This window comes from Panulirus ornatus, chromosome 4 (genome assembly GCF_036320965.1).
Source record: "Panulirus ornatus isolate Po-2019 chromosome 4, ASM3632096v1, whole genome shotgun sequence".
In the NCBI taxonomy this organism is placed as follows: domain Eukaryota; kingdom Metazoa; phylum Arthropoda; class Malacostraca; order Decapoda; family Palinuridae; genus Panulirus; species Panulirus ornatus.
Window position 1 is genome coordinate 6,272,807 of NC_092227.1, and position 26,114 is coordinate 6,298,920.

At 48.0% G+C, this 26,114-nt stretch overlaps 2 protein-coding genes across 8 annotated transcripts in view; one reads left to right on the forward strand and one right to left on the reverse strand.

Moving 5' to 3' along the window:
* LOC139765509 (beta-1,3-galactosyltransferase 4-like) overlaps positions 1-26,114 on the reverse strand; it is a 140,817-nt gene that overhangs the window by 71,330 nt on the left and 43,373 nt on the right. The window lies entirely within an intron of this gene.
* LOC139765486 (protein amalgam-like) overlaps positions 1-26,114 on the forward strand; it is a 164,810-nt gene that overhangs the window by 36,970 nt on the left and 101,726 nt on the right. For 6 of the 7 annotated variants that reach the window (XM_071692915.1, XM_071692936.1, XM_071692955.1 and 3 more), the window contains exon 2: positions 16,881-16,916. The exons of the other annotated variant lie outside the window; for it this stretch is intronic. In XM_071692915.1, the coding sequence (XP_071549016.1) occupies positions 16,881-16,916 (36 nt within the window). The remainder of the gene's footprint in view (positions 1-16,880; positions 16,917-26,114) is intronic. 7 annotated transcript variants of the gene reach the window in all.

The following is a 26,114-nucleotide window of genomic DNA, read 5'->3' on the forward strand; positions in this document are numbered from 1 at the left end:
TTTTTTAACATGGTGTAAGATGATGAGAAATGTATGATGATGATGATGACCCAGAACTGTTATTGAAGAACACAACGAACAACGCTCAGAAACAATTAAGGAAAGACAGAGATACGAAGAGAAAGATAACAGGAAATTTATAAGTGAAGCCAACAGTAGTCAACAGGTACAATAAACAGCAGACGAACAAGAACAGAGGTGATCAGTCAACAGTCATAGACACCAACAGATTTGTAATCATGAACTGAATCTGAACAGTAAACAGGAAACATAAACAGACGTTATCAGACGAACATCACATTAGTGTCAGAAGCTACGATAGGCTGTTATACGCCAACAGAACCATTGGGAGGAGGTTGACAGACAAACGTCAGTGGCCCAGAGGCAACAGAAAGCAGCGCTAGTAACAGACGAAAGAAAGCTGAAGCTGACGCTCAGTGACCAGCAGACAAGTGTCAACAGAGAGAGAGAGAGAGAGAGAGAGAGAGAGAGAGAGAGAGAGAGAGAGAGAGAGAGAGAGAGAGAGAGAGAGAGAGAGAGAGCAGTAGACATGGACGGTCAGAGATCAAAAGCCAAGCGCAGATGGCAAGTGACAGGAGGAGACAGCAAACACCCTCCTCACATTGGCACGAGACAGCACATACCCTCCCCACATTTGGTAGTAGACAGCACATACCCTCCCCACATTTGACAGGAGACAGCAAACACCCTCCCTACATGGGCAATAGACAGTAGACACCCTCCCCCACATGGACAGGAGACGTCCTCCCCCACATGGACAGGAGACGTCCTCCCCCACATGGACAGGAGACGTCCTCCCCCACATGGACAGGAGACGTCCTCCCCCACATGGACAGGAGACGCCCTCCCCCACATGGACAGGAGACGCCCTCACCCACATGGACAGGAGACACCCTCCCCCACCTGGACACGAGACACCCTGCCCCTCGCGGGTCAACAATGTGGCCCAGTAAACTCGTGCATCCTGCATTACCCGAGGCGGCACGTCAGGTGGCGGCCTCCAATATTGAGGGGGAGGTGGTAAGTTGGGGGAGGTGGTGGAGGGCAGGATGATACATAGCCCAGCACAGGCAAGCGATGCAACCAGCGCCTCAGCGACACTCGAGAGCTGACTCTTAATGGACGCCGTGGTGCACATGCCTCCTCCTGTATTACCGCTACACGAGAGGACATATTGTATACGCCGACTCTGACGTGTGCGACGGTAAAGGGAGGATTCGAACTCTTGCCCGCCCCCGGAGCTGAGAGAAGGTAACGATCACAGACGAAAGACAACGACGCCACTGGCGGTACACAGCCCTTTGACCAGTGCTTGACCTGTGACTGGTTACTGCCATTGTGGGACACTCTTGTACTGTACAGGTATCATGTTATTACACACACACACACACACACACACACACACACACACACATATACACACACATATACACACACACACACACACACACACACACACACACACACACACACACACGGGAGGAGGGTTCGGAGAAGAGCAACAAATACAGTTCAAGAATTAAGAGAGCTGAGTTATGATGAGAGACCGGACGCCATTGATCTGCCCACCAAGGAAGAGAAAGGAGTAAGGGGTGACTTGGCAAAACCCGTCAAGTTTCTCATCTAGCTTGTTGATGTCAGCAGTGAACAGTTGGTTGTTCAAATGATGCCAAGACAGAACGACCATTGGCCAGAACATGATATTAATCCATAGTAGAGGATGAATGGTGATTTAACGACCGTAATTCTTTGCTGATTATTCCAAGTGCGGCTGTGAAGCTTTGCTGTGTCTTAAGCTTACACCACAGTGACACCCTGTTTTAAGATTATACTGTGTGACTCGTGTGTTGTGCACCCACGCCACTAGAATCAACGCTGTGTCGTTAAGGTTTCATCATCGTTTTCTTTCGGTTTTTTTCTTTTTCGTAAGCTTAGAGCCATGGGGGAAAGCTTAACTTGTAAAACTAAGCTGCTGAGGAGGAGGTCTTCTACTTGTTGCCGTGGACCATCAGCAAGAGAAGAGGGGTTTCTTGGTTGGTAGAGGTTCGCCAGTGCGGACCCCAGAGAGAGAGAGAGAGAGAGAGAGAGAGAGAGAGAGAGAGAGAGAGAGAGAGAGAGAGAGAGAGAGAGAGAGAGAGAACTATAGTAGCGAGCGTAAGTATATGTATTATTTTTTTTTTTTTCATTGCTTTAAGTCAGTTTTTTAACCCATCGTCACCGCCAACATCACGCACGGCCTCTGCCTTTTAAGAAGAGGAGTCACTGTGAACACTTAAGGTACTGAGACGTGAAGCAGTATCAAGTGGGCCGATTGCATTTGTATCATGATTGGAAAAGTAACTAAACCTTCCTCCGAATTATCTCACAATTACATTTTCGGACGATGTAAATCCGAGTAAATCTTTGAGATCGAGTCCATCATAGCTTCGTGTGGGAGAACTCTGATGGGGTTCGTCTGGCGATGCTCTGTTGAACGTGTGGCATTCATAAGACACTTCAAATGAACCGTGAGTTTCGAAACCCACTGAAGCATTTAGACCGATTACTGAACGAGCCATGAACTTGGAGGGAGGGTAAACATCATCAGAGCTTGAGGAGCAAATAAACCATGAATTTGGAGAGTAAATAAACCAGGAGATTAGAGAGAAAATAAACCATATTCCTGGACAGCAAATAAACCATGCGCTTAGAGAGGAAATAAACTCTGAACGTGTAGAGCTTCATACCCAAGGGTCGAACCGTCGTCATTATGAGTCGTTTAGTGGCTGTAAAGAGTCGGGTCTGTCGTCCTCAAGGGTGGGAACCGACCCATGACTCCTAACCATCACCATCAAGATTAAAGAAAAGAAAAATAGACCATGAACTTAGAAACGTAAAAATATAAGCAAAATCAAAAAAGTAAAAAGTTACCACATAAACCATATCTCGTCTGAATGAAACGATTCACGAAGCCTCAGGCGATGCTCACGACGAACCTGGAGAACGAATCAGGCGCGTATAGTGAACCCTTCACTCAAGACCTTATCATGGAACAAGGCCAGTTGTGGGTGAGAGAGAGAGGGAGGGAGAACGTACAGACAGCCTCCCTCCCTGGATGAACCCTCTCCTAAACCTCCCTCCTCACCCTCTCATTCCCCACCGATATACCCTTTCCCCCACCTAGTGCATCTCCCCCCCCCAGGGGTTGTTAGTATAATCGCAGTTGTCCGTCAAATTGTGTGTGGTTTGGTTCTGCCTGCCGCCCGCGTCTTCCTCAGTGTCAGGCTCCCGGGGGCCTTACACAAGTCTACTTGTGGTTGACAAGAAAATGATGGATGTGAATTATACTGATACTGACACCAGAAGGGTCCTCCGTCTAGCGGGATGTGTTTTTACATGACACACGTATATATCCATTCACTATTACCATTTTTTTTTTATGACCCATTTTCTATGAAAGAGTCCCGGCGTTACCCCCATGACCTCTGTCTACAGACTCCTGCCGCCCCAAGGTTGCGCTATTTCCAGTAGTAGGGAAATGTGGACTCCTTTGGGATGATAGGTTCTTTGACAAGACTATATAGACTCCCGGGGATACTACCTCGACAATGGTGACTTTTCACTGGTGGTGTAACCTGAAGCAGGTGGAGTCCGGTAACACGCAAACACACACACACACACACACACACACGTGTATGTATATATATGTGTGTGTGTGTGTGTGTGTGTGTGTGTGTGTATCCCAGTATGAAGTCAAAGATAACCCACTTTCCCTACACTGTAATGCTGCTCCTCTTTCCCCCTCTTCTATAGGTATTACTTTGGTTTCTGGTACCCGAGAGCTGGCTGCTTGTATGCTCCCGTCCCTAAGGGAACCACATGATACTCAGCCAGCCGCTGCATCACGTAGGTACCATCTGACCGATGGTCATTCAGAGGTGGGCCGTTTTGATATCTGTTTCTTTCCCTCCATTGCTGAGCTTCGGAGTTCATAACTTTTCTTATGCCTTGCCAAACAGCTATACCACCTTGATCCATGCAGGAGGGTTTTTCCCCACTTCTTCCAACACTCTTAAATTATAGTGCCTCTTCTACCCCTGCCCCCGTATATCACTTGTCTCTTTAGCCATTAAACACGAGAGGCCCGGCCCACAGTGAGGGCTTTTGTCTAGAGAGAGATAGATAGATAGATAGATAGATAGATAGATAGAGAGAGAGAGAGAGAGAGAGAGAGAGAGAGAGAGAGAGAGAGAGAGAGAGAGAGAGAGAGAGAGAGAGACTCAGTATGAACCATCAACCATCAGCTGTGGTGGTGGCGGCTGCTGTGGTGAAGGTCGCCCCTGGGGCGCGCGACACTCCCACAGAACTTCCTGAATTACGACCATGTGTTTGTGTTGGGGCGGCTGCCGGCGCTCCCTTTATTGGACTTCTAAGTATCCAGCTCGGGCCAGACAATTGACCGTAAACCCGTGGCAATACCCTCCCGGCTGTGAGGGAAGGGTTGCCGTAGAAGAGTGATGCAGTGGTGTCGTCGTGTGTTGAGGAAATCGAGAAGACACTCTCGCCTAAAAAAAGATGATATGGAAAAGTGAAGGGGGGAAAGAAAGATGGTGGAGGGAGAGGTGGAAGGATGGGGACCGAGTCATATTTGAGGTTATGATGTTCTGTCGTATTTCCCCTGTGGGTTAGTCCGTCCCGCCTCATCTTGTGTGGTGATAAGACTCCCGGTCTGAGCCTCCTTGCACACCACGAAGCACCGGCCTCTCTGCCATACCTGAATCTCTTCCTTTGGGTTTTGACTGAAGTGTTATCGACGGGTGTAGACCTGTACGAGTGTGTGTGTGTGTGTGTGTGTGTGTGTGTGTGTGTGTGTGTGTAAGCCAGGTACCCATTCATCGACCAACCCCATAGGTAAGATGAACACCTGGATTAAGTAGGATTCGAACCCATACGTGCCCAACCCTAGGCGGGCGTATGGAGGCTCATGGTCAGTAACGCTAATTACTACACCATGGAGGCGCGCGTGTGTGTGTGTGTGTGTGTGTGTGTGTGTGTGTGTGTGTGTCAAGCCAGTCTTCGGGATTCGAACCTAGTCTGTACCTCGTCCAGGGTCCACAACTGGTGCCCTCTTGCCAGGCAGACAGCGCCTCGTGTTGGGGTTGCATAAGCTTATTTGTCAACACGGGTCGCTAATATAACACCCCCTTTACCCACTCGGGGTAATGTGCCGTCCACAACACACACAGCTGTTCCGGCGTTACCCACTCTGTACGATACATCTATACAGTGGGACAGAAATTTTATATCTTCGCGTCATGTCTTATATAAGATTTCCACTTCGTATAGTATATATATGACCTCTTGCTCCGTCAGTATAGCGTTAGGTCGTTACTTAACCATCTATTATAACAGGGATATATGCTCCTATATGTATGAATATATATATTTTTTTGTCTAGGCTATTGTGGAGGGGTGAGTGTACACGTCAGTGAGGTGCACAGTGGGGCTTATGTGCTCAAGGACGCCTCGTCTTGAGCGGCTGACGAGCACAGCCAACGTGACTGTAAAGGATGACAGGATGTGCATGACACTTTAGCCCTCTTGAGCACTGTAGTACGACCCTTGAGCAGTGTGGTACGACCCTTGAGTACTGCGGTACGACCCTTGAGTACTGCGGTACGACTCTTTAGCAGTGTGGTACGACCCTTGAGCACTGCGGTATGACTCTTTAGCAGTGTGGTACGACCCTTGAGTACTGCGGTACGACTCTTTAGCAGTGTGGTACGACCCTTGAGCACTGCGGTACGACTCTTTAGCAGTGTGGTACGACCCTTGAGCACTGCGGTACGACTCTTTAGCAGTGTGGTACGACCCTTGAGCACTGCGGTACGACTCTTTAGCAGTGTGGTACGACCCTTGAGCACTGCGGTATGACTCTTTAGCAGTGTGGTACGACCCTTGAGCACTGCGGTGCGACCCTTGAGCACTGCGGTACGACTCTTAAGCACTGCGGTATGACTCTTTAGCAGTGTGGTACGACCCTTGAGCACTGTGGTACGCACCCGTTCCCTTGACAATTGTGGTCGACTCTGAGCATTGCGGTACGACCCTATTGGGCACAATGGTACGACCCGTTCGGACTGTGGTACGACCCTTAGCACTGTCATACGACCCTTTCACCGCAATGACACGACCTTCTGAGTACCACGACGCGATGCTGCCTTAATGTTGGGCTGACCTTTGACCTACCCTACTGAGGTCTGTCTAGCCTCTAGATTGTGGACTGAAGTATATATATATATATATATATATATATATATATATATATATATATATATATATATATATATATATATATATATATGTATATGTATATATATATGTATCGGAGTCTCCTGGAGCCGCCTTTACTGCACGAAGTTTACATACAGTCAAACCAGTGTGACGTCACACATACCGACGTAATCGAAAGCAGTGAATTTATTTTGTGATGTGTTGTTGTGCCTTTTTCTGTTATGTACACAGGGGAATTGTTGAACGCTTTGTGAATAGCATTTTTACCTGGTGAAGGAGGGGGGAGGGTGAGGGTGTGTGGCTTTGATCTGAAGTGGAGAATTACTATTATTATTATTATTATTATTATTGTTGTTGTTGATATTATTATTATTATTATTATTATTATTATTATTATTGTTGTTGATATTATTATTATTATTATTATTATTATTATTATTATTATTATTATTATTATTATTATTATTATTATAATTATTATTATTATCATTATTATTATTATTATCATTATCATTATTAATGATAATATTATTACTATCATCATCATCATTATCATCATCATTATAATCATAATACGCAATCGCTGTTTCCTGCGTCAGCGAGGTAGCGCCAGGAGACAGACGAAAAATGGCCCATCCATACATATTCACATATATGTACATAAACGCCCACACACGCACGTATACATACATCTCCATTTCAACGTATACATACATATACATACATGTACATATTCGTACTTGCTACCTTATCCATTCCCGTCGCCACCACGCCACACATGTCACAGCATCTCCCCCACCCCACACCCCACACCCTCCAGCGAGGTAGCGCCAGGAAAAGAAAAGAAAAAAAAAAAAGGCCACATTGGTTCACACTCCAGCTGTCATGTTATTATTAAACAGTTCAGTGTAGGTAGATCTCGTGAGGGCCAGCCTGGCTGTGGGGGGTGAGTCGCGTCCCTACTTCGTCTGGTCGTAGGGTTCTACTGGACGACCTACTGGACGACCCTCCTCCTGGTCGTCATCCAAGTGCCTGGCGGAGGAAGAGGCCCACACACACACACACACACACACACACACACACACACACACACACTACACTGAAACAGAGGTACGAAAATCACCTTGGAGAGAGTCATGAAAGCCATATGCATGCATGTATGTTATGTATGACCGTATGTATGTATATTCTTATGCATGAACGTAAGTATGTATATTCGTATGTATGAATGTACGTAAGTATGTATATTCGTATGTATGAACGTATGTAAGTATGAACGTATGTATTATATTCGTATGTATGAACGTATGTAAGTTTCGTGGTGACACAGACTCGGTAATGCGTATTTTGCTCCATTGCGCCACTGCCGAAAGGAAGAGTGTGTGAGTGAGTGAGGGAGTGTGAGTGAGTGAGTGAGTGAGTGAGTGATAGGTGGTGAGGGAGGAGTGTAATACCAGTGTATAACTGGGGGAGGGGGTGGGGGGAGGGACCGAGGGTGACGCATTGCCTCTGGGGGAAGGGGGTAGTCTGGCTAACTGCACTGCACACGACCACGTATATGTTCCCCTGCTGGATCCTCTCGCTAGTCCACACTCGCCAGTCCGCACTCGCCAGACCACAATTGCTAGCCCACACTCGCTAGTCCACACTTGCCAGACCACAATCGCTAGTCCACACTCGCTAGTCCACACTCGCCAGTCCGCACTCACTAGTCCACACTCGCTAGTCCACACTCGCTAGTCCACACTCGCTAGTCCACACTCGCCAGACCACAATCGCTAGTCCACACTCGCCAATCCACACTCGCTAGTCCGCACTCGCTAGTCCGCACTCGCTAGTCCACAGTCGCTAGTCCGCACTCGCTAGTCCACACTCGCTACTCCGTAGCCCGGGGGTTGTATCTCTCTCTCCGACCACACGCATAACAGTTGTTAAGTATATGTCGTGTTGTATATGAGTAAGAAGACAGACATCATAGAAGACATGGGAGGTATGCTAAGATTACACTAGACAAGCAGAGTAAGCGAGCAGATTGCAAGCATTAAGCAAGTAAGAACGTAAGTATGTTAAGCACGCATAGTGCAAGCATTAGTGAGCAAAGAAAACACAAGGACAGTAAGCAAGCAGAACGCAAGCATAGCATGGAGGTGGAATGCAAGTATGCTGAGCAACCAGACCCAAGCATAGGAAGCAAAGACAGCATAAGCATAGCAAGCAGGCAAAATGCGAGCATGCTAAAGCAACCAAATCCAAGCAGAGTAAGCATGCACAACAAAAACCTAGAAAGCATGCGTATTGTAAGCATAGCAAGCATGTGTGATGCAAGCATAGTAAACATCTATAAAGCGTGCGTAGCCAGCATGCAAAATGCAAGCACAGTAAGCATGAACAGCTTATGCATATAAAGCACGCACAGCACGAACATATTAAGTTGTCTCCAGGCAGCATGAAAAACATACTCAGGACAAGCACAGTGAGCATACTTGACGCAAGCGTGATAAGCATACTCATCACAAGCACGTTAAGCATACTCAACGCAAGCACGTTAAGCATACTCAACGCAAGCACGTTAAGCATACTCAACGCAAGCACGTTAAGCATACTCAACGCAAGCATCGTAAGTATGCATGACATTGCTCCTCCGTCGAGTTGCTGTGAAAAGTCTGGAATACAACAGCTGGTCAGCAGTGACCACCCATGGCTGGGCGGATGTGGCGTCCAAGACTCCTCTCTCTCTCTCTCTCTCTCTCTCTCTCTCTCTCTCTCTCTCTCTCTCTCTCTCTCTCTCTCTCTCTCTCTCTCTCGTGTCCTGAAATACACGAGCATGTCAGCTGGTGGTTATGGTCATGGTCGTCTAGAACGACCTACCCCACCCCCGCAAGGGGTAGTCAGGCTGCGTCATGGCTGTTGCACTGTGGTTCAGGTCCACAAGTAGATCCTCTGTTCGCCATCTTCCTTCCCATCGCCAGAGGCATTGTCTCTCCACAGGTCGTGTCTCCTCCCCGGGCGTACCCATAGGCCGGGAATCACTCCATCTCCTCCATTCCCTTTAGCTTAGGAACCGCTAGCCTAAGAGATGCTATGACGTACTTAACGATGGATCTAAAGAAGAATATACATCAGCAGCTTGGCCACCCCCACCTGAGGAAACACATAAAGCTGCTGGAGAAGGTCCAGCGATGGACGATAAGGATGGGAAGTGGAAGGGGGTTGCCAAAGATAAAAGGAATGGTTTATGGAGGAGGAGAAAGATGACATCAGGAGGAAAAGGAGGTCGCGAAGGGAAATGCACTAGGGTGGAAGCCCCCAACGAAGGACGTAAGGAAACAGCTCCTGCGAAACAGACATGGGCAACAGATGTGTGCAACAGACCGACTGAAGACTGCAACCAATTTTTTGTGGAGGGGGAAACCTAAGAGCTGTTGTTTGAAATGTTGAGGTAAATCTTGAAGGCCACGCGTGATGGAGCTCCCTCCTTCCTCCAACATGTAGGTAAATATACTAACACAAACACACACACACACACAGGGGAGAACCACTTGCCAACACACACACACACACACACACACACACACACACACACACACATTTCACTTTAGCAAGCTGTGCATATCCTGCATTTGACCAATGATAAGCTCCGTTTCTCCAGTCTGGTCACCGCGCATGAACACACCACAAAGAGCTAATGGAGAAGGTCCAGAGGAGGGCAGCAAAGACGGTGCCACAATCAAAAGGGCTGAGTTACAGGGAAGGATTAGAAGCTTTCTATTTGCCCACCCTGGAAAAGAGAAGAGTGAGGGGTGACCTGATCAAAAATATTCAATTCTTTAAAACAAACCGATGACGTAGACACGGGGCTACTTCCTTAGGCAGTCCCCATTTAGGGCTACTTCCTTAAACAGTCCCCATCTGGGGCTCCTTCTTTAGGCCGTTCCCATTTGAGGCTACCTCCTTAGTTCCCTCCCGATTGATCCCGAGGGACATTGGACGGGTCGTCTTCTCTGGCGTCTTGACCTTCAGGTTGTCCCAGGAGGTGTTGGGGGTCGACCAGCCGAGCCTGAGATCGCGCTCCTTCATGGGATTACCGCCGGCTGGCTACTGCCCGAAGCGGAGGCCTAGCTCCTTCGTGGGTAGGGCAGGGAAAACCCCAGGACCAGGTCCCCCTGGATAAGGCAGGGAACGCTCCAGGCCCAGCTCCCTCCTGGATAGGGCAGGGGACGCTCCAGGCTTAGCTCCCTTTGGATAGGGCAAGGGACCCTCCAGGACCAGCTCCCTCCTGGGTAGGGCAGGGGACGCTCCAGGCTCAGCTCCCTTTGGATAGGGCAGGGAACGCTCCAGGACCAGCTCCCTCCTGGGTAGGGCAGGGGACGCTCCAGGCTCAGCTCCCTTTGGATAGGGCAGGGAACGCTCCAGGACCAGCTCCCTCCTGGGTAGGGCAGGGGACGCTCCAGGCTCAGCTCCCCCTGGATAGAGCAGGGAACGCTCCAGGCCTGGCTCCTCCCTGGATAGGGCAGGGGACACCCCAAGACCAGCTCCTCCCTGGATAGGGCAGGGAACGCCCCAGGCCTAGCTCCTCCCTGGATAGGGCAGGGGACACCCCAAGACCAGCTCCTCCCTGGATAGGCCCACAAGTTCCTTGATAAGAAACCATCATCCCGTGTTTAGCACATCATTCCAAACCAAAGCTAAGGTAGGTAATCTTACTTGACATTACTTGATAACGAGTAATTACGGTAATTACGAGTAATTACGAGTAATTACGAGGAGATTTTGCCTAAAACGACAGACAAAATGTTCACCAAAATACAGAATTACGAAGAACAACGAGTCGTGTTACTTAGGAGTTGCCAAGTGTTGTGTGTGAGGTGGAGAGGTTGTATGTCTGTGGACTGAAAGCCAAAAAGCCCTCGTGCAGTTCAGGCGGAAACAAAGGACAGCCACCTGGGTCACAGGAGTGACACTTGAACGCCACTGAAGTGCTGGCTCACTGCGCACTCGTCACCAAACCCCTCCTCCTCCTCCTCCCCACCTCCTCTTCTTCCCCCCCCCCCCCCCCCACACACACACACACACCCAGGTGGTTAGGGACAGTGTTATGCCTCCATGCCTGCTGGAGAGAGAGAGAGAGAGAGAGAGAGAGAGAGAGAGAGAGAGAGAGAGAGAGAGAGAGAGAGAGAGAGAGAGAGAGTGATTGATGGCGGTGTAATTAGGAGAGAAATAAGGAAAATGATACCTTTCAGCCTCGCCGTCTTTTATGTTGTTAGTTTACTTTACTTAATTTGGCCACGTTTTGTGGACTATTATTATCTGTAAGATGTGTGCCACCTGCTCCCGGAGCTTAGCTAAGGTCTTTTGAAATATCTCTCTCTCTCTCTCTCTCTCTCTCTCTCTCTCTCTCTCTCTCTCTCTCTCTCTCTCCTCCACCTGACCCCCCTAACTCAAGACTTTCGGAAATTATGATCATTAGCTTAGAATTAATCTTTTCCTCTTGATTTCACTGGTCCTTTTCTTTCATCCGACAGACACACACACACACACACACACACACACACACACACACACACACACACAAACGGACGTGGCATTTTAGGCATCGATACAAAAGCTGATTTTTCCTTTTTTTTCTTTTTGGTCCTCATAGCAGGATAGTACCGGTTCGAGTCCCGGTTCATAATGATGATCCGTGGGAGGGACGCTGTGTCTTCATTTTCTTACATATTGATCCATCGAGCAGATGATCACTGTTCATTAACTGCTGAAGGGGGAGGGACGACACTGGTCCATAATATTCCGGACTCATCTCGTCACGTTTGAAGATATATTTTCCCTCAGTACAGTTACCCCTACTTTGAAGACTCCTGTTCCGTGGAGAGGGTTCGAACCGGATTCGCCCCAACGAACCCCACTTTCGTCGACAGCGATGAGACCGTCACGCCCTCTCACGTGCGGCAACAATCGTGCTGTGTTGCTCGTGTAATGACCATGACGAAGGTTCTCAGTCAAGGTTCATCCTGACACAGCCGCTCTGCACACCAGTTGACCGACCTGATGAAGATGGATCGAACCAGCGCGAACCCTCGACATTCCGCGAGTGAGCGGCGGCGGCTCCTCTTCCTCCTCTTCCTCCTCCTCCTCCTCCTCCTTCATCAGTGCCCACGACCCTTTGTCGTCAGCCATCGTTGTCTCCTCTTCTAACAGTCACGAAGATCGTAGTAGACCCGTTAGGTTCAGCAGGTCCTGCAGACATGAGGGTCTGGGGGACATGTTCTTTCAAACGCTGTGTGGGTGGCAGAGCTTCCCCATGCTGTGGGGTAGGGAGGAAAGACCTGTCGACATTGCAGGGGGACGTAACATCTATAGTTTGTGGCTGACAATATCTCGATGATGGTGGGTGGGTGGCAAGACCCGTCGACGACGGTGGGTGGGTGGCTAGACCCGTCGACGATGGTGGGTGGCGTCACTCGACGTTGTGGGTAGTAAGACCTGTCGAGGCTGTGTGTGATAAGACCTTCTACATCATCAGGTCCTCCCCACCATCCGTCAGTCTCCTCCATGAGTCACGGACACTGGAGGAGAAGGAGGAGGACCTTGAGCCACAAACCCTGAAGGAGGAGGAGGACCTTGTGCCACAAACTCTGGAGGAGAAGGAGGACATTGAGCCACAAACAATGGAGGAGGAAGAGAAGAAGAGAAGGAGAAGGACACCTTAAGGTGGGTGTGCTCAGCCTTGGTGACCACCCCCTGCCGGGTGAGGTTCTGGTGTGGTTTAGCACCAACAGCCACCAAGCAGGAAATGCTAATTGTATGAATCTTGAGGAAGTTTACGTATTTTGGAGAGAGAGAGTCACCCACGCGTCCTCAAATCATTTCTCGCCGGGTGCAAATAGAATATCTTTTGTTTTTTTCTCCTTTTTTTTTCTGCGTCTTTACGTGTGGTGCTTTGTGTTGAGGCAGAGCGGGGTGTGGCGTCCCTCCTGCTTGACTGAGTGGGAACTTCTTGTTGTCTTGAGGCTGTGTGGTGGGTTGTCTGTGGTGGTGAAGAAGAAAAAGAGGATATATATATATATATATATATATATATATATATATATATATATATATATATATATATATATATATATATATATATATATATATATAGCGGAGAACTAGGGGTCATTACGGAGCCAAACCGACAACGGGATAGCCAAAGAGTGCGAGACTTGCATGGTGGTCTGTGGGAGAGGAAAGGGACGAATGGGAGAGCAAGAGGAGGAGGGGGAGTCATAAGAGAGTTAGGGGGCTATGGGAGAGCAAAAGGGGGGTATAGGCGAGTTAGGGGGCCATGGGAGAGCAAGGGAAGAGGGAGAGGGTATAAGAGAGTCAGGGGACAATGAGAGAACTAGGGAGAGTAGGAGAATTGGAGAGTACACTACTGAGAGTGTGGAGAGGCCGTAGGGAGAGTGAAGAGCCAGCTGGTGAGAGATGGAGTAAGGGAGATGAGGGTTGTGTGTGTGTGTGTGTGTGTGTGTGTGTGTGTGTGGGGAGACTAGGGTTTATAGGGGGGAGCCAGAAGCGCCATGTGAGAGCCACTGGAAGAGTTTTTAGGGCTGATGTAGTATGACAGGAGGGGGTCTGGGGGGTGCAGCTGGGAGAGGTGTGGGAGTGAGGTTGGCTGTGAGATAACCAGGAAAGTTATGAGAAGTGAGAGTATGGAGGGGAGAGGGAGGAGGATGTGGGAGAGCCAGGAAGGTGTCTAGGGACCAGTTGAGGAGAGTCATGGAGAGTTTGGGAGAGTCAGGGAGAGTATGGAAGGGGCTAAGGCTGGTGAGGGAGAATTTGGGAGAGTCAGGGAGAGTATGGAAGGGGCTAAGGCTGGTGAGGGAGAATTTGGGAGAGTCACAGAAAGTGTGGGAGTGTCAAGGAGGATGGGAGAGGGCTCGAAAGTGTGGGAACAGCTAGGGAGAGTTTGAGAGAAGCAAGAAGAGTGTGGGGAGAGCCAGGGAGATGCCTGAAGCGTCAAGGTGAGAGTGGAGGGTTGAGGGGGGGGGTCAGAGGGTAAGGGAGTGTATAACATAGCGGGTTGGGTGAACAGTGGTGAGAATGGGAGAGCTAGGGAGAGTGTGGGAGAGTCATGGGAAAAGAGGATAGCTAGGGACTGTGAGAGAGAGAGAGAGAGAGAGAGAGAGAGAGAGAGAGAGAGAGAGAGAGAGAGAGAGAGAGAGAGAGAGAGAGAGAGAGAGAGAGAGCAGGGGAGTGTAGAAGAAGGAGGAAAGTGTAGAAAGGTTAAGGAAAGTAAGGAAGAGTGAGAGTGGGGAGCGTGTGGGAGAGTTGAGAATATGGGAGAACTGAGGGAGAGTGAAGTGGGTCTAATAGGAGTGTGGGAGAGCCTGGTGGAGTGTGGAGGAAAAAGGGAGGGAGTATGGGAGAGTAAGGGAAGTTTATGTAGATGTAGGGGAGAGTCACGGGAGAGAAGGAGAGCTAAGAAAGATGGGTGAGAGTTTAGATCAATCAGGAGGAGTGTGAGAGGCTTGGGAAGAGCGCGGGAGATCCAAGGGATGCAAAAGAGCGTTACTGGGAGTGTGGGAGAGTCTGAGAGTGTATAGTTGAGGTAGGGAGAGTATGGAAGAGGGTGGCCTCTGAAAGTTAGGGAGAGTATGGAAGAGGTGGGGCCGCTGAGAGTCAGGGAGAGTATGGTAGACTCAGGGAGAGTGTAGGAAAGGCAAGAGAGTGTGTGTGAAAGGGACGGTAGAATCTGTGGTAGAACTGGGAGAAATGTGTGTCCTTGGGAGTGTCCTGGGATGAGTGTAGGGACTGTGGGACACGACTGGGAGCCAGGGAGGGAGAGAAAGCCAGCGTCAGGGTGTGTCCTAGCGGGGAGCTGTGGACCTGGCGGTGGAGGAGGACTGCAGGAGGGAGGGAGGAAATGACGGGCCCGCCAGGGGCGCGTGGGCGACACGTAGATTAATGCCGGCGGTGCCCAACCCCAGATGTCCTCCTCCCTCCGAGCCCACCCTCAACCGGTGCCCAACCCCAGATGTACCCACGAGCCCACCTTCAACCGGTGCCCAACCCCAGATGTACCCACGAGCCCACCTTCAACCGGTGCCCAACCCCAGATGTACCCACGAGCCCACCTTCAACCGGTGCCCAACCCCAGATGTACCCACGAGCCTACCCTAAACCGGTGCCCAACCCCAGATGTACCCACGAGCCCACCCTCAACCGGTGCCCAACCCCAGATGTACCCACGAGCCCACCTCAACCCGGTGCCCAACCCCAGATGTACCCACGAGCCTACCCTAAACCGGTGCCCAACCCCAGATGTAAACCCCCCAACCCCACCCCTAACCGGTGCCCAACCCCAGATGTACCCACGAGCCCACCTCAACCCGGTGCCCAACCCCAGATGTAAACCCCCCCCAAGCCCACCCCTAACCGGTGCCCAACCCCAGCTTGTCCCACTCCCTGAGCCCACCCCCAACCCGAGCTCAACCCCAGATGTACCTCCTGAACCCCAGCCCGTGCCCAACCCCAGATCTCCTCACCAGCTCCTCCCCAGCCACCGCTCACACCTCAGTCTCAATCTGCTTGCGTAAACATCAACAGAAGGTGGCGTCTTGTGTCAAGGAACTGTAACTGTAACTAAGACGAGCCAGGCTGTGGAGTAAATGGGGGGTCGCGTTTCACTCTCTTGTACTTAACTCGGGGTCGTGTTGTGAGGCCGCAGGAACCCACCCGACCTGGAGAATCACCTCCAGGACTTCTGTCTCTCTTCTTCTTCGTCGTCTCCTTCAAGACCACACTCTGCATCTACTGTGGAGGAGTCCAGGGCTGTTGTTCACAGAAGTACTGGAGGGTTTGACTACCATTGTGGGTTGGGGAAGATCTATGTGTGAAGGTTCGTGTTAGATGAGGCTGTCTTCAGGTCAAAGCTCACACCATCGACGGTACGACCCTTGAGTACGACGGTACGACCATTGATTGAGTACGACGGTAAGACCATTGACTACGACGGTACGACCAATCAGAACAACGACACGACCATTGAGTACGACGGTACGATCATTGAGTACGACTGCACGACCATTGAATACGACATTACGATAATTGAAAACGACGTTACGACCATTGAGGACGACGGTATGACCACTGAGTACGACGGTATATGCATTGAAAATGATGGTAATATCTAGTTTGATGGCCTGACCTTTGACCTGACCTTTGAGGGTCCTTCCCTCGTGCTCAGGTATCGATCATAGTGCTCAAAGGATTGATCTCTCACAAATACACTCGACTCAAAGTTTTTCAAGTCGTCTTTTTAGTCATACAAAGCCAAAAAAGAAGAAGGGGGGGAGGGTGGACGTTCTCGAGAATGGCTCAGATTTTCTTTTCATTTACAGTATACTTAGTTTCAGGGATGATTTACTGAAAGACAAACCGTAAGATAAGGTCAACAAATCCCTTTTGTAACAATACATCAGGACACTAGGGGTGCTCAAACATACCCCCACCCCCCCAAAAAAAAGTATGTAAATCAGTGAACTGATTCTCGAACGAGTTATGCTATTTCAATGTGTCTAATTCCCTGTCTTTTTCCCTTCTAGCCTCCATCAAGGCCAGACCTTCATTTACCGACACTGGTAAGGTGGTGGTCCTTTTACCTAGGTGTGATGACCATTAACCCCTCATCCCTTCCCTCAGCACGAAGCTACGACCTCGGGTGATAATGACCCTTGACCTAAGGGGTCCTTTCAGGTCACCCAAACCATGTCGCAGAGGACGTAACATCGTGCTGAGGGAATCAAGGCTAATAATGTTCTTTTTCTTTAATTGAGTGAGTGATTCTGGATTGGTACTAATGATAACCGGAATTCTGTAGAAGCTTTGCAAGACACGTCAGATAAACCGTAGGTACCATCAGCTTCATGTCCGGTGCTCAGATGACTCTGATTTTTCAGGCACAAGAAAGTTCTTTTTTTTTTTCCCTAGTATAATACTTGAGTTGACTACAGGTTACGTGTGTGACTACAGCCTGTATCTGTGTGGACTAAGTGGCTACGATAACTTAACTCTGGTCAGCCCAGCATAATCATAGTGTTTATATAATGCTCTTATTTGTGGTAACCAACAGATGACAACGGAAGGAAGTGGCAAACTCCTGTAAACTCATTCTTGAAATGTCCTAAAGACTTCAGGTTTTTTAAGTTCCTCTCTGAGTGCTGTTGTAAGTGAGAGGGAGGACTAGGTTATAAGTACCTCTCTGAGGTGCTGTTGTAAGTGAGAGGGAGGACTAGGTTTTAAGTACCTCTCTGAGTGCTGTTGTAAGTGAGAGGGAGGACTAGGTTATAAGTACCTCTCTGAAGTGCTGTTGTAAGTGAGAGGGAGGACTAGGTTATAAGTACCTCTCTGAAGTGCTGTTGTAAGCGAGAGGGAGGAGGAGGACTAACGCAGAAGGGTATTAGACCCTTTCCCAAGACTCTTCTGCTCACTTATAGCATACTTCCTCACCCGTACTGATCCTCGGGGCAACCCTGTAGGTATAAGGTCGTAGATAGGAGTGCTCAAGTGGTGGCGGGAACCATCTTACACCCTCTCTCAGTGAACTATACATATACACACATATCTTAACGCAGCTTGACTTCCCATCTTCACATTCTTATTCTTTTCTCATTATGAACAGCTGATCACAAACCTGGAAGAGTGCAAAGCGCTTATGGCCTGTAGTTCCCAGTAGTGTGTGGAATCTATAGACTCCCGCCTGTCTCTGCTGCCAACGGGAAGGAGAACTTAAGGCAGAAACAGTACCGGCCCATCCCAAAATGAGGCATGAGTCTCTTTTCTGCTAAGCTCTCTTCTGCTGAACACCATTTAGCGAATATCTCTCCAAATACTTTACTTCTCTCAGAGGATCGATTGCCTGGTTAATGGAAGTGTCATTAATACTTTTCTCATCTCCAAATATGACCCTTATTCATGATTTCGTATCAGAGGAGCAGTCCTTGCTTACTTTAACCACTTGAACCACTCGGGAACTTAAGTTTCCAGTTGTTGAAGTCATATTGTTTGAGATGTCTTTCCAAACCCACAATTTTTCCTTATATGTTTAACCTACTGCTCTTCAGCTCTACAAACTCTGTCATTTAATTCGACCTTCTGAATTCCTGTCACATATTCGAGTCATTCTCTAACCCTCAAGCTAAAGGTGTTTTGTATAGGAGATTTTTAACGTAAGTTTTAAAGAATGGTTCAGATCTTCCCAACCCAGATGGCCTAGGGGATGGAATCCTTTTAAGTTTTCCATTCTTGATAAACTCGAAGAAATGATCTACTACGTTGCTCATAACCCACACCCTCATAGCCAGTCTTCTAACAAATTAGGTCTATTTTTCACAACCCTGTGTTATTCCTGAGGCGGAGCGTTCCCTGTTGCAATGGGCAGTGTGGCAACATCATTTCGTCATCCACTGACATGTCTCTCTGGTCTTCGGCCAAAGGCGTCTCCAACAGCTTCTGTCGTACTACCTCTCCTTGCCAAGAATATCATAGCCGTCTCTTGTAACGTCAGTGCAACGCTTGTTTTTGTTTCTCTGTTCATCTTTAACTCCATCTTGGGTAACTCTTTTATCCCCTGACTCTTACATGCATCTCTTACTAATCACGTGCCTCTCCATTTGATTATTTTTCTCGTCCAGTTCAAAAAGCACTTTTCTTTTCCTGGACACAAGCGAGGTGTCTGGAGCAGATGGCATTCCTCCTCGTCTTTTGAAGCAATTGAGCATTTGGCCCTCGCGCCTGTTGCTTTCGTGTTCGCTTTGCTTCTGCTTGGCAGAAGAAATATTTTCCTTCTTGGAATCGCGCGTTGGCACAGCCTGTGCCAAAGAAGGGTGACCATTGTAACCCTTTTTTGGCGACATTATTATTGGTGTGACTATTACAGTCTCCTGAGTCTTCGTATCCTTCCTCAATTTCCAGTTACTCAAGCATCTTCGTCCTCACATTGCTCATCAGTGTGGCATTCACACGGTGAGATACACATATGATATAGTTTTCTTTTTGCTGCTAATGTCTCGCTATTCTGTCTGAGAGATCTTCGGGGATCCTACTGTTGTAACCTTGATATACTAAAAGCATTCGACCGGGTGTTGTACTGGGGTCTGAGCGCTAAGCTTCCCTCTTTTGGCTCTCCTGTCTCTTACTGAGTTCCCTCGTATCTAGTTTCATCTTTAGACCTGTCTGTTTCCCGTGGTTGTGCATGAATCAACCTCCCCACCATCCCGTCAACAGCGGTGTTTCAAATTCTCTTCCTCTTCCTTTTTATCAAAGATTTTCTATCTTCATCAAAATGGCGCAAAGTTCCCATACGATGACGACTCAACAATACGCTTCTCCACTTCTGTTAAATCTGTTCTGTCTTCTCGCGCTTGATTTGCCTCCCGCCTCGTCAGTCACAACCTCCTCCATCAACTCAGATTTGGATATGATTTCCCAGTGGGGCAGACGGAAACCTAGATAAGTCTCATGCCTTTAGAAATCCAATTTCTTGCCATTTCTTTCGTTTAAAAAACTCTGTTTTCTTTTCATCTCCTTGTTTAAACAGCCCCCTTCCCCCCCTTCACAGCTTTCCCATTTCATTTGATGTCTTTGGTCATCCCTACACTTCAACACAATATATATATACATACTTGGTATTAGTATAACTTTTGATCTGTTGCGAAAACACCCCATACTACACAAATAGCTGAGTATCCCCAAAAAACTAGGATTTCCCGTCGAGGTAAAAGAATTTCTGCTCGTTTTGATATTTGTAATGATTATATGAAGAACTGATTCGCCCTTGCACATCTAGGGAGATTCTGCCTCTCCATATTTACTAGACATGGTATGATCGAAAGCAACCCGACTTAAAAACTCTCACTCTCACTATCAGAACGTGGTCCATTTTCTTAACCTGCAATGCTGGTTTTCTTCTTTTCTGTTGATGTAACTTTGCTTTCTGCTTCTGAGAACCTGCTGCTTTTTTTGTCTCAGATATTAGCTTGACCTCGTAGTGTTCGGCAAGCTACTGTACCAAGCGATTACCGTGTGGCCTCCTGGTAACTCAAGGGTGGGCAGTTGTGATGTCTGTTTCTTTCCTTACACCACTAAGCTTTGGAGCTCTATTCCCCTCGCATGTCTCTCCTAATAGCTACGTCCTGTCCCATTTTAAAGACAGGTTTTCCCCACTTCTCATAACTCTTAGGCTATTTCACCTTCATGTTTTCTTAGTTCTCTAACTCGCGCCCCTTTCATACTCTCCATTTCCGACCTGGCCACGGTGACGACTGAAGCCCACATAACTAAAACGTTCAACAGAAAAAAAGAAAATGACAAATTGGTGATACGTGTTGATGACGTGTTGAACACAATGTGAACACTTGTCCTCAACTTATATATTTTATTCGATGAGAGTTTGTGACTTACAAACTAGTTTTAACGAGTCGTTTACTTGTTTTAAAGACCCGAGAATTGAAAAGGACACCAATTCGTGTATTACTGTATGAGGAACCGCGTACCAGCTCACCCTACCTTACCCTACCCTGCAGGAGAGGGAGGAGTTGGTTCTTCTACCAGCCGCCCTGCTCCATTCATGTCCTGTATGGCGGCGGCTCACAGTAACAGCTCCCACAAAGAAACAGCCGCGGGGGAGGAGGGGAAAGCATGGCATAATCAGCATCCCTCAGGGGGAGGTTCTGGGGTGATTGCTTGTCGTTTGTCTCTGGGGGATTGGTTTGTATAGTCAAGGAGGTATCTGAGTGGGAGGGGGACTCAGAAGAGGATTTTATAAAGTAAAGAAGGTTTTGGGGACATACAGTCACATATAACCCCACTCACATATAACCCCAGGACTTCTTATAAGAGGCTCCTTCAGCTTGAAGGCTGCGCTACAGTCAGAAGCAGGAAAATGATGGATTCCTTTAAAGCGAGAAGCTCCCCAGCGAGACTTTAGTTCCTTTCGTCAACTGCCGATGGTGAAGCCTCGCCAAAGTGACTTTTCCCTCTAACCACAAGCGGGTAGAGTTCGATATATATATATATATATATATATATATATATATATATATATATATATATATATATATATATATATATATATATATAAAGGGAAATGAACCCTTGTGTTTACTCTGAGAATGATCCACCAATTCAAATTCTTCCATCTAACTGGCACAGGGCTGTGTTTAGCCACCCTTCAGAGCCACCGTTCCGTCATATTAAGAATGTTTTATGTTGCACATAATGGGCGAGCATCTGCAAAGCTTGCATGCAATATACAATTGCCAGTTTTAAAGTGAATTTTTGACGGTAATAATCAGGGCATTTCGCTACAGCCAACGCCCGAGCGTTCTACTTCCCAAACGGCAGATGTCCTCACTGCGCTAACCCCCCCCCAACCGAGTCTCCTTTTTGACCTTTTGTGTTTTGAAAAACATCCTCTGTGCGTTCATCAAGTTTAGCCTTTTCTTGTTTTATTATTATCCTTCCTCATGACATCATCCCCGACCCTTCTCTGCCGCTTTCTCTCTCCGCTTCCATATACTTACGTGTTTATTTGTCGTTCGTCTTGCGAGATCAACGGCCATTGTTGTGGCTGCCAGAGGCTAACATGCTGCCTTGTTCAGGGGTGCGACGCGCCTGCCGGCGATTATTATCGTACACTACTCCCTCTCTCGAGGCTCAACATCTTTTTTCGCATAATCAAATGAAGTGAGAGACTTAAGTCATCGATTTGTTGTCTTAATGGGCTCAGAGGATGAGATTAGTAAGTTCAAAGAGTCAAATTATAAACTTATGGGTTCAAGGTATCGCATACAAGAGTAAAGTTATCGTATCTGAATCGTAAAGTTGTCGTGCACTTGAGATGAAGACGTCTCTCAAGGGGATTAAATTATCGTACATGAATATTAGTTATCGTGTTCAGGAAGTAACATCTCTCACGCATGGGTTAAGCTGTCATAAATAAGGGGTTAACCTGCCATACTGAAGGAGTTAAGCTGTCATAATCAAAGGTTTATTAATCTAATTAACGCTCGTTATCATACTGGCTTAAATCATCGGAGTGAGCATGCTGAGTTGTTTTATTTATCGCTGTGTAGGTGTCAATGGGCGGTTAGCTTTCTCCCTAGTCAGTCAGCCGATCCAACCTGGTTCCGTGGGCGATCGTGTGTTTGATGAAGATAATAGCGCGTGGGGGAAGCGTGAGGTGGCGTGAGGTGATGTAATTACAGCGTGAAGCATGCAACTTTCCGTTCGTCTCCGCCCCCCCCCCCCCCCCCCGCCCCCCTTCAAGAGCCTCCTGGGTTGAAGAAGAGGAAGAAAGGCGTGGCAGAAGTGGCCAGCCCCCCCGGCCCTCCTACGTAGTGTTTACTGTGCGTCTCGCACATTGTCACCTCCTGTGTTGTTTTGTAATGTTAAAGCCAAGGTGGCTTTTTGCTGAGTCTTTGTGTGTAATTACTTGCTGGTAACTACTTAATTTGTATAATACGGGGAGGGAGTTCTTAAGTAGGGTCAACCTCGTCTCTTGAACTTTCTCTTCTACCGTGCAGGAAAACTTTTTTTTTCTTTTTAAACTTTTCTATGCAGTGCATATCTACACATATCCAGGCCTGAGTTTACTGCAGTTACCCACAACCCTGATAGACTCTAATTGTCTTACCTCCGATTCTTTCTTGAGAAAAAAAATAATATCGACGTCGTCAGACTGGTTTAGAAACATGAACATTTTGATCACGTCACCCATTACTCATCCATCTTTCATGATGAGTAAGTATGGCCTCAAACCTCTCTGAGTAAGCAGTGTGGATATGGAGAGTGAGTTTCATTTTCGCGTCGTCCCATTTCTTAATCTCCCAGTTACGTCATATATCGATTTTCGTTTTCGTTGTCGCTTCCTTCACCACTTCTGCGTGAGTCCCCATCTCCAGATCTGTGCTGTGCATTACTGTGGCCTGTGAAGCATTACAGACTCTGAGGTGACAGATTAATCCCAACGTCAACCATTAAGCCCCTCCCTCCATCACAGAAGCATTCCTATAATTTGTACCCCATGGTGTGACAGTCCTAACCCCCCCACCCCATCGTCTCCCATCTTAAGTACTGTGCATTTTCTTTGTGCTGTAGAAACAGCCTTTATACACTTGCCTTTTTTTTCTTTTATTCTTTTTTTTGGACTGACTCCTGTATTTTGGAAGACAATGCCTTCGTAGGTTTTCCTCCATTGTGAACTACATTTCACAATCACCTTCCCTCCTTACTCCGTCCTCACAGATTGGAATACAGATCTCGGTCTGACGCAAAAATCACCAGTGTGATCTGTATTTTCTCTGCCTGTTGTCTCGCAGCTGTAATGATACATTTGGCCGACTCCTTCAGCTACTGTCTATCACCTTCAGAGCCCTTGAGTCTATTTCAGGACCTGCTCTTTCGCCTTCGTGTCTCACCGACGCACTGCAACATCTGCTAGTGCTGGTGCTGCCTCTTGCCAGCGTCTTGTACCCTGAGATCTCTCTCTCTCTTACAGTCACGTCACTGAGGCTGTCTACGGCGTTGCGAACCTTCGCACACGCCACTGCCTCTTGTGTGGGGTCATGTGAGGGGGGAGTTCCTCCCTTTTTCTTTAACCTCATTCTTCCTCCTCATCTTCCTTGGCCAGGTCACCTTCATGCCCATCATTCCTTCCTCTTTGGCTTCCACTATATTAGGATTCGTCTCATCTCCCTTCTGATGCTCCCAGCGGATCATACAACTGCTTTCACACTTCATTCATGCCGCCACACACCTCCCACACAAAGCCCCAGTTATCTCCTGACCCCCATCTATGAAGTACGTCTGTCTGTCAGACGTTTTCCCGCTCGCGATGGAGTTCGCTATATTTCTTCTGACGGCAGTTTTCACCCTGGCTCTCACAGGTGTCCCGTCCCGTCCTGTCCTCTCTTGCATAGACGCCAGCCAACTTGTTTCCCCGTATCGTGCCGCATCGCCTTCATTATGACCCCGTTAATCGTGTTGCATTGTGTGTGTGTGTGTGTGTGTGTGTGTGTGAGTGTGTGTGTGTGTGTGTGTGTGTGTGTGTGTGTTTTATATCTATACTATTACTCAGAGTCAGTGAGTGACACCAATTCTCACACACCTGAGAAGGAGCTGTAAAGTTTATAGCGTCGAAAGCACTATTCTCTCTCTCTCTCTCTCTCTCTCTCTCTCTCTCTCTCTCTCTCTCTCTCTCTCTCTCTCTCTCTCTCTCTCTCTCTCCACACACACACACACACACACACACACACATATATATATATATATATATGGAGAGAGAGAGAGAGAGAGAGAGAGAGAGAGAGAGAGAGAGAGAGAGAGAGAGAGAGAGAGAGAGAGAGAGAGTGGCACTAGCTGCTGGTGTACCAGGCGGTGGCTGGGTTGACCTTGCGCAAGGCTGGCCCTGTGTCGCACCCAGAGCCCCACAGGTAATCTTTTTCCTTCCCCAGTCAGGACATACGCACGTGGCTCGGTATACTGTAGACTGTAAGTGCACATACGTTGCCCCTCCTCCTCCATCCCTTGAAGTCGAGGAAGAAGACAAAAAGAAACAAAAAATCGTTCATCTCATAATTCTTCAGGAAGGATAGGTGGCATATAACTCGTCCTGGATGGGGGTTTTTTAGACTCGAACTTCAGAGAACAGAACTAGGTTAATGGTAGGAGTGACAGGGTCGGTCGTCCTCAGGTCTCTCACCGCGGTCAGCTGAGCACGAGGGAGGGAAGGAGGGAGGGAGGGAGCGTAGGTAAGGAAGGGGTCAGCGCGCAGCTGCACCCCGTGCGACGAGGGGAGGATAGATGCACCCCGTGTGGGAGGCAGAAGGCGTCGCGTGTTAGGTCATGTTCATAATGAAAGTCTCGGTCACAAGTGCGTGCAATGCTCTTACTCACACACACACACACACACACACACACACACACACACACACACACACACATATATATATATATATATATATATATATATATATATCCTCTCGAAGGTTTTATTATCCAAGTCCACGAAGACGATATAGGGTTAAGTTCGGTACATCGGGAAGTCGAAAGTCCCCTTAAATAAGTTGGGTCTTGTAACTTAATTTCCCCAGTATGGTCTTCACATTCTGGTATCATCACAACTGTTTTCCACTTTCTCTACAGTCATCAAAGTTGAATTTCGTCTGCCATTTTCCGGGTCACTGCTGTGTTGTATATAGGTTTCTGCATCATGTTACGTTCTCTGTCACCACCGACTTCATTCACAGTGTTGGGAACCATGAACAAAGATGCTGGGGTATGATTCAGTGCCCTGTGGCGAGTCTGTCCATTTGTTATCCTTATCCCCACTCGCAGTTCCTAGGAGCGGATGTGATACATTCAACTTCTCATTCAACTCACACACGATCCTCAGACCCAAACGGTAATGGCGCTGGTCCCAAGACTGAGCCTTGAGGAACCCCAGGACTCCAGTTATGACTCTCACCCTTTTACAGAAGGTGTTCCTGACATGTTCCTCTCTGCTTCCCTCTTGCTGGTCATCTTTCAGTGTACTTAAGCAATATCCTCCTCAACACCAGCACGGATGTCCGGCTACTTTATCAACATTCCATGAGAGAAATCTGACGGCTAGGGAATACCACAGTCTACCCTCCCACCCACGTAATTTTCTATGATGTTATTCTTTCAAGCGTATAAGAGATTCGTCTTCTATATCCCTATTATCACTTAAGTGATATGTGGCAACTATCTATCATCATCTTGCCATCAACTCCAGTCGTATGCACACCATACTTCCC